At 34.8% G+C, this 9,343-nt stretch overlaps 1 protein-coding gene across 6 annotated transcripts in view; it reads right to left on the bottom strand.

Annotated features, from left to right (window-relative positions):
- Window positions 1-9,343, bottom strand: part of GRIK2 (glutamate ionotropic receptor kainate type subunit 2) — a 360,593-nt gene that overhangs the window by 238,132 nt on the left and 113,118 nt on the right. For 5 of the 6 annotated variants that reach the window (XR_001863755.1, XM_017739572.1, XM_017739571.1 and 2 more), the window contains exon 3: window positions 5,547-5,804. Coding sequence is in view for 5 of the 6 variants with exons in the window: in XM_017739572.1 (XP_017595061.1) it covers window positions 5,547-5,804 (258 nt within the window). In the remaining variant the exon portion in view is untranslated. Of the gene's footprint in view, window positions 1-5,546; window positions 5,824-9,343 lie in introns of all 6 variants that reach the window. The other variant, XM_017739569.1, reaches the window with a different exon arrangement.

Here is a 9,343-nt window from a genome sequence, read left to right as displayed (position 1 = left end):
TATTTTTAATACTGATCCCAAAAAAGAAATTGTCATTTTATTACAAACTAATGTGACCGGCATACCAGAGGGAAAATATCAACAAAATTACATCTTTCAACTTCCTTCATTTCAGTTAAAGAACAGGATTCAGTACTAAAGACCAACACAAAACATTTTTATTTCTGAAATAATTTCTTTCAGCTCTTACTTTGGCTTCTGTTCATAGATGTAACAGATTTTTGGTGTTTATACTCATTCACCCAAGACCAAAACAAAAGTTAATTAAGAAAAAATACCCAGAACCCTGTTTATATCAACTTGTTCTGTTGATATAGAAAAGCATCAATATATTGATATCTATACAAGTGCCACTATAATTGAAAAACACTGTCATCTAACTATTCATGGATGGTTTTTTTTAATTGTCTGAGAGTCACAAACTTATTTACAGTTTTTCTAGTCTGTTTTCTTTAGCACAGAGATTAGAATATGTACTTGAAATTAAGTTACTGTTTTGAGACCAATTAAATCCATTAGGACATGTAGCTGATGAACATATTGTCATTTTTCCACTTTTCTTTCCTAAAGACAATTGACTGTAGCAAATCTGTAAATCTGAAAGGACTTAATTAGTGTCCAGGGACAGTTTAGTGGCATTTAATTAACAGAGAGACCATGATTACTTTAAGGGGGAAAAAAGTAACCAGCCTCTCATTATATCCTGCTAGGAGGTTTTTTGGTTTTGGTTTGGGTTTTTTTGGTGGGAGGGGAGTTTGGTTGGGGTTTTTTGGGTTGCTGGGGGGTTTTTTGTTTCTTTATTTGCTTTTTAACATGAAATCCTACTTAAAAGGAATATACTTTTCCATTTAAAATTATTAAAGTAAGCAATATTTATCTTTTTTATGAAGAAAAGTGCTTTAGAGCCTCATTAAATTTTTTTGCCTGTACAACAGATGGGCTATATCAAAAAAAAATCTTGAGAGACAAAAAAAAAAAAAGAAATTTAATCATAGAAGGAAGCAGAATGTGGTCATTATTTAAGGCAAAAAAAAAAATAAAATTATAAAAATGAGTGCACTACTATTAAAACAGAGGTCCACAAAAAAAAGACTCACACGTTTCTAATTCCCTGAAAGAGAAACTCATCAACTAGTGCCAAAATACCTACTCCATAAAATACTACAAGGGCAGAGGTTTTATTACAGTATTAAAACCTTTGTCCATTCTATGTTCATTTTTATTTCTGTTATCATATCCCCATTGTAAAAAACTGCATCTCTTCTTACCAAGACAAGGTAGAATTAACCTTTCTAGTTTATTCATCTACTTCATCTTAGTTGTACAATCTTGAGTCTTCCTTATTACACTGTACTCAACCTGATCTTTTCTCACTCCACTGTTATTGATCGTATCCCTCTAGAAGTTTCTCTGTATCTATTTCAGCATGGCACAACCTCTATTTTCTCCTGTGGCAAGTTATCTTGCATTCCTCATTACAGACTCCTGAACACAAGGCAGGTCTGACCAGCACAGAACAACCCAGTATTCTGAGGCTCAGTCTGACATGAGGAGCAATAGCTGTAATACATAGATTCATCTTCTCTGACTTAGCCACTTCTGTTTCATAAAGCTTGGGGCAGGGTCTAGTTGCTACCCATAGTGCATTGTAAACAACTTGTGTCTTTTCTCAAATTAAGAGTGAGATGTACAGCAACTCCTCTACTGAGAATACAGGGAGGATACTTAGATGAGGGACACAACACACTAATACCTATTCTTAGTAGTAATCTCTCAGACTATTACCAAGGGAGACTGGGATTCCAAATTTTCTCTCTTATTTCAAATTGGATTCTAAACAAGCACTGACTTCCCTGTACCACCTTCATACCACACAGTCTCAAATCAAATTAGATCCAGACCAAAAACAAATGTCTATTTCAAACATTTCACAGAACTATAAAATCATTTGGGTTGGAAGGAACCTTAAACATCATCTAGTTACAACCTGGTACCCACAGGCAGGGTTTTATAATATTAATTTTTTGAAGGCAGCTACTCTGTGCATTAAAAAGCACAAAAAAACCAGTATGGAAGACTGCATCTACACTTACGTGGATCAGTCACATAAATGGCTTTCCTTCATACAAGATAGAAACCTGGGCAATTGCATAGAGCTGGACACAATGGTGCTGTTCAGGGGCAGCTGAATTGTGCACTTGGAGTATTGGTCTCTAGCATACCTCTGGGCGAGACACTAGAGATAACCTGGGCTTTTACTGGCTGCAGAGTGTCAAATAACCACACAGCTTTTACCATTTGTTTTTATTCTATAAGATATATACCATACAGAAGGGATGTGGAACATGGACACATTTTTTTTTAGAATGCTTTGAAGCAGATGAGATATATCACCTTTATTATTGCAAATCTTTAACAATTCCTTAGAGAATTTATAAAACTGAGCCCTGACATTTAAAGATATAAAGAAATTTTTAGAAATAAAAGTAATTAAATAGATAAACAAATGTATGCATTCCCTCAGAGTCAACCTACAATCTTGCAGGACTTTGGCACATGGGCAAGCCCTCATAATTTATTGGAGAGCTATCCAGACCTAGTTTAGGCATGTTTTATAATTTTCTTCCTCTCTGTAACAAAAGTATGAACTCCCCTTGTATCCATGTTTACAATAGTAACAGAAATACATAAAGAAAATCTGAACCTCAAAAAAAATATTCTTTTTAACAATTAAATTATCACTGAAGTTGCTATACCAATATATTATTGTCTTGATCAGGATGCCCTTTGGGGAATTGTCCATTCAGATAAAGGAAATCCATAGCTCTAAAATCATCATAAAATAAGGCTATATTATCATCCTAAACAACCTTTCGATAAAGGCATGTAAAGTGTGGGGGATTAAAAGAGAAACAAAGGAGAGGGAATTAAGAATTATATCCATCTTACATTATGGAATCACTGACCAAATGGGAGAAACAGACATAAACAGTGATAAATGCTTTGTCTTCACTGTCTTCATTTTAATAACTTGAGATTAAATCTTAAATGATACAAGTCATCCAACACAGTTTCGAAAATCTTAGTTGAAACATCATATTCAGCTCCGGTTCTAGACTCGCAACTGAATATTTTTCTTATCCTATGACAGGAGACAACCTCTTCCTCAGGTCAAGCAACTACTTCCTTTCAAAAGGTTCTTCTCCCCTGCCTCAAAACACACAAGGTTGCACTTGAACTCCAGCAGATATAAAATCCACTTCTTTAAGACTGACAGTTTCTCATAGCTAAGAGTTGTTCCTATATGTGCTTCAAAGGCAAGTGATGCTGTGGACTTCCCAGTAGTGTCATTTGCTCTTGAAGTCCTGGAATTATCCATAGGAGATACTACTAACAAAGAGAAGTTGACAGTCTTTAAAAAGTAGAGTTTAAATTCATTTACAGCAAACACCGGAAGAAAAGAGAGAGGATAACCTTTTTAAAACGGATTAATTTTTTCTGCCTCTTCAGACAGAAATAGATTTCAAGGAAAAAAATCATGTTGTAGATGGGATTACTGTTTATCCATGGGAACAACCAGTATCATAATATGAAGGGCATGACTACTCCAGAAATAAATATAATTTTAAAACTAATATATCCTGGAATAATTCTTTATACTTTTTAAATAGACTAAATAACTCAATCTACTAATTCATTGTGAAATTTATTTAAAATTTGTCCTAAAATAGATTATGTTTGGAGGTTTTTCTCTCTTAAATATTAACAGTAATAACAAGTAGAACAAGAAAACAATATATACAAGAAATACTTCTTTTTCATCTTCATTCCCATTTCTCTTTATGTCCTGGCTTCAAAACATACTTTATGAGAACACATCTATCAAGGCTGTTAACGACATATCTCTGGACATGGAGAGACCATTAAACATGAAATTTTTTTTTTTGGTTACTTTTTTTTGGACACTTTTTTTTTGGGCAGAAGAGAATTACTTAAAATTATTGAGCAAAGCAGTTTCAAAGTATTAAAACGTGAATTTTCTAACTGAATTGGCTGTTTTAAGAGGTAGCCTGTTCTTGAAAAAATAGTTCGCCTCTAAATGATTTTAATCAAGTTGAAGTATTTCCAATTTATGTAAAACTAAGTCAATAACTCCGTCACCACAACTCACTTTTTTCTATCATCATATGATTAAAATTTGAGGCTTTAACTTCCTTTCCTATTTCACAACAATAATACAAAATTTTTTTTAAAAAGAGAGAGCAAAAATGAAACAAACTACATGTTGCTTATCTTAAGTCTATAAAGCTAAACTTTAAATCAAAAGTTTGATTACCTGAGACTTTTGGTAACATCAGCCAACAAACTTCTAGTGAGGCAGCCTCTAAACTTCACTGCCTTACATTTTTTTAAAAGGCATAAAGAAAAAATCAGTTATAAAGATTTTTATGTACTGTCTTCTCTGCTTCCTCCTCACTTTTTGGTAGCTATACATGTATCTTATCTGAGCTTGAACAGCAAGCGTTCCGTCCTGCTGTAGTAATCCTGTTTATCTAGCAGAGTTAGCCTTCCCTACAGGTAGCTTCATGTTGTTTCTTGATCTTATTTTTTTTATTTCAGATTTGGATAGATAGTAGCAGCATGTAATGAGCACATCAACAGCCTTCCAGTTCAATGAACCATGAGAAGAATTGGACGCTCACTATGCTCTTTTCCTGACAATGACAGATCAACCAGCATGGAAGAAGTTAGCAGCATTTCCAATAAGATTAAATATATCCTCTTTGGCCAAGACCCTTCCTCGTATCTTCCATTTTCCTCTTAACCGAGGTCTTCCTTCTGACCACCACTAGACCTCAAATGAAATTTCAGTTTTATAGCATTTTTCAAAGGTGCAACTGTCAAGGCAAGACAGAAGGGCAAAACAAATTTTAGGGTGACCAAGGGAAAGGTAATAAACTAGTATATTTCTGCTGGAAAGTCAGGAGCTCACTTTTAACTCTTGTAACTCATCTGCAAAACATGCCTCCAAACTTCCTTTTGTTCCAATTGCTAGGAGCTGAAACCAGGGTTCCTTCTTTCCTTCTACCTGAAAAAGCAGATACTAAAATTCCGAACAAATATGGCATCTGTTTTTGAACTTAACCAACAACAGAAGCAGCACCAGAATTTAGGTTTTCTATTTCACTGGGCACACTAGTGTATCTTTCAAGTTAATATACTTTTCTTCCAAGTTTGAGTTTTAAGTAAAATCAAAAGACATAGCTGTTAGCAACTGTTAAGACACTGCAGAAAACACAGATAGAGTGTGACCAATTTATTGACAGCTGTGAGCTCAAACACACAGAATTTAGCAACTGAAGCATACTTATGAGAATACTTATGCTAATAAGTCCACATTATTTGTTATACACTGCTTCACCAGTAAAATTCTTGCAAATTAGTTAAGATTTCTTAAGTTATGAAATATGAGTAGTGACACTCTTCCTCCCTCTCTTTGTGTGTCTGTGAATATATCTGCACACAGTCTAATACTTTGGCCTTACCAGTGCTGTCATCATAAACAACAGTAACTGTTTTCCACTTGAAGAACTGCACAAGGTCAAGGATGGCACGGCTGAGTGAAGAGAAATCCGGATAGAGGCTGACATAGAAGGAGTCCTTGTTGTCAGACACTTGATGTTTCCAGCGGGTCTGGATATGTGGAACTCCCAAAGCATTGCAGATGGATTGCACAGCATTAGCTGAGGAGCTATGAGATGGTCCGAAGATGGCTGCCACTCCAAGGGACAGCTGATCGCAGGCTGAAGAGGAGACAGAAGTCTGTCAATGATGAGAGGAAAAAAGGCAGTGTGCCAGAAGGTATTGCACAATTCACATTAAACAAAAGGCACTCCATGAAATATAACTGTCTTATTGACAGAGCTCCCTTCTAGTGTAACACTTTCACTTACACATTTCAACTTTGGAATACACTTCCAAGTTTTCACTTCAAACTGATGAATATCGACTTTTAACATCTAAATAGTGCTCAGCTATGTTTGAAAAAGCACTTCTGTCTCAGTAGAAGTCACAAAGGCGAGCAATTGTGTGTCTTTTAAAAAGCACTGATTAAAAAAAGAGGTTTATGCTTAGCTGCATCTTACATTTGGAAAAGGGTCAAATAGGACAGTATCCTAATCTAGGTTGTTTAAATGTTAACTTCTTCCTCAATCAATCAACATTACTTCTACTGAGGTCCTAATTACTCAGAAATTTTACATGTGAAGTAACTTCTAGTTAATTATTAGGCACAGGGTTAATTTCATTGAAATGGACATTTGAATTTCTGTATCTGAAAGTAAGCATGTTGACTAGTACAGTTTAAGGACCAACATTTTCCCGAAAATTAAACTGCCATCTGTTAGTGAAAAAAATTCAGTGTCCCTTCTCAAAAACTGGAAATGCTCAGTTTTGATGTACTTGTACGAGTATATAAAACTGGCCCTGAGAGTCACTGACATGATACTGCTGTATTCAAGTGGTTCAGCTTCCTGTTCTTTGATGCAGGGTGGTCCTACCTAAATTGTTCATTAGCAGTCTCTGGTCTGTGTTATCTCCCACAGCATACTCCACTATCATCTTGTCGAATTTTAGTTAGGATACGCCAAAAAGAAGGCAGGAAAAAATAGTCAATACTGAAGACCAGAGTTTTGTCCAATGCCCTGCTCCTATGTCATTCATTACCATAGGCATAACTTTTACAAGCATGCAGCTCTGAAAAACAGACTCTGTCTTCTAGGAAAACAACTCATTTGGTAGAGAGAAGTAATGAAAACCAAACTAGACATGAGTATTTGTATGGGGTTTGATTAATTCTGTTACTCCACCATCAATGCTCCTGACAGCTGAGGAAACAAGCAGTAGAAACACATCTTGCTGCATTGCTTTCCTCATCAATTCAAAATTAATTGTTTTGTTGTGCACATTCTTTTCAATTTGATGAAAATATTCCTAAGTCTTTCAAGTGCATTCCAGAAACTATGCTGGCACACCTTCTTATTGCTGCAGAACACCGGTGGTTTAAATAAACTTGTCAGACACACAGGATCTTCATTGCTATTCGGTGTGTTGCCTAAATGACTAGCTCAATAAAAAAACATTTATGCTAATATTGCCCTTCCTAAGAGTAATCAACAAGCTTTATGCAAATGTCAGTAAATGGGATCACTAACAACAGCAATAGCTACCAGATGGCTTTTCAATGGATTTTTTTTCCTCTTTCTAAGATTTGAATAATGCTTTCACACGTGATTTAATATGGCACTAGCTGTATCAGACGCATACCAATTTTCCTAGCACATTGAGGGGTATTTTGTTGCATTTACATTATCCTTCACTAAAACAGTAGCTTGGAAATATCATCTTGCCTTCAGGTTGCTTTTTCATATAGTACCTTTAAAAATCCATTAATAAGTCATCTATATTCAACTTCAAAAGTATATGTTAATAAGAGGTCTAAACAGGCTATTTTTGATGCAGAGCCTGCCTGCTCACTAATGGACATGATAATGAACCACAAAAATGAGTCAAATGCTTAAACATCATTGTTAAAATTCTGCTTTGGATCCATCATAATAAAATGAACCATTTTGTGTTAACCTTTAGTCTTTGATTCTGAACTAAAGCACCTGTGAGCACAAATGCAGTTGTCTGTATTGTGAATTGATGATGCAAAAAGCTATTAGCACTGGAAGATTACACAGATTTTGATATAGCCTGACCAGTTACAAATAAAGTGTTGCATTCTCATCCAAGATGCAAGTGGAAAAAAATAATATATGCAATCCATTCAATTTATCTAATCAATAGCATGTTGCCATTCTAACTTCAGCTATTATAGTCTATGTTGCTAAGAATTAGCAACATAATATTAGGGCTAGCAAACCCCAAGTGAAGGCTAAAAGTAGTTGCATTTTCTCAGGAAAGAGTTAAAGAATTAAAGAGCTTAGGAGAAATTTCTCTGCTCTCTACATCCTCCCTCAGGAATGGGGAGAAACTGCCCCATTAGATTTCACAAGTCAGCATGTGCAGGAGTCAGGACGCAGTTGAATTTGGAAGGTGAGAAGGCAAGGCAAATGAAAGAAACAGATTTAAGAATCAGCCCGTTATACACTGTTGACTGAGATGGAAAGGAAAGAGTAGTCTCTCTCAAAACCTGCTTTAATCCATCATCCAAAATAACTCAAAGATACACTATTACAATAAGTATTTTTGCCTCTTTCTTCTACCATACACGCTACCCTGCAAAGAAACTGTCTTGCTAAGCATAAATATTTTGTCTATAATTTTTCATAAATCAAAGCATCTTTCAATGACCACACTGTATTTCTATACAAATAAGGATACTCTCTTTTCATGCCTAACAAGTCTCTATATTTGAATTATTTGTCAAATAAGCAGATAAAACAGGTTAGCAAGATTAAGTCTGTTGACCTGTTATAGTAAAAGAGAAAAAAATTCCCCTTAAGTTCTAAACTGAATATTTAATCAGTATTAAATTCCACTTTTAAGACATCTTTCATGTACATTCATCATGACACAGGAGCTTTCCCTTATGTATAATTTCTAATGTTGTATCAAATGTTTTCACTCTTCTTAGCCCACTATAACACCAAAAATCCCTTATTGTATAAAGCTTCCTGTCTTCAGTGCTTGGGAGAGACATGTTGGGACCAGACCACTTGGCAGATTTAGGCTAGAAACCTGCCATAAGTAACACCAATTGGATGCTGGCCTTCAATTCTTTCACCCTTCTTATTTTCTCTTTACATATAACATCCATATGAAATTTGCTCTTCAATTTATAAAAAAATGTTTTTAAAGAGCATTTAATACAATGCAAAATTCAGTCCTACTGAGTTTTGACAGGAAGCTTCATATTTTCTTCCATAAATACATACTGAACTTTTTGGTGTTTGCACTTTTTAGGATACAGCAATGATGCAGAAACTTGTCCCTGACTTAAATGTAAAGCAATCTGAAAATTTGGCTTTTTTTGAGAATCAAAGATTTTAAAATTTAGGAAAAGTATTCAAAATTATTTTAACTTTTAATTCTTCTGTAAACATATCATTTACATTTAGGAGAAAAGAGGTTAACTCAGACCGAGACATGTCCCTGATAGTGATAGGCTTAAGAATAGACTTAATATTAGGCTTAGTTTTATGCCATGCTGATATAAGCTGCACAAAATTACAACTACTACTTCCCTTTTGAAGTCCACGCATGATTAACTATATAAAGGCATTTGTGAAGATGTACTTAAAATGATTGAATGTTAAAATTGAATCCCAGGTTCAGC

The sequence above is a fragment of the Corvus brachyrhynchos genome, unplaced genomic scaffold (genome assembly GCF_000691975.1).
Source record: "Corvus brachyrhynchos isolate BGI_N302 unplaced genomic scaffold, ASM69197v1 scaffold14, whole genome shotgun sequence".
Taxonomy (NCBI): Eukaryota; Metazoa; Chordata; class Aves; order Passeriformes; family Corvidae; genus Corvus; species Corvus brachyrhynchos.
Note: the sequence above shows the minus strand (reverse complement) of the source record. Positions and strands in the feature narration are given on the sequence as shown.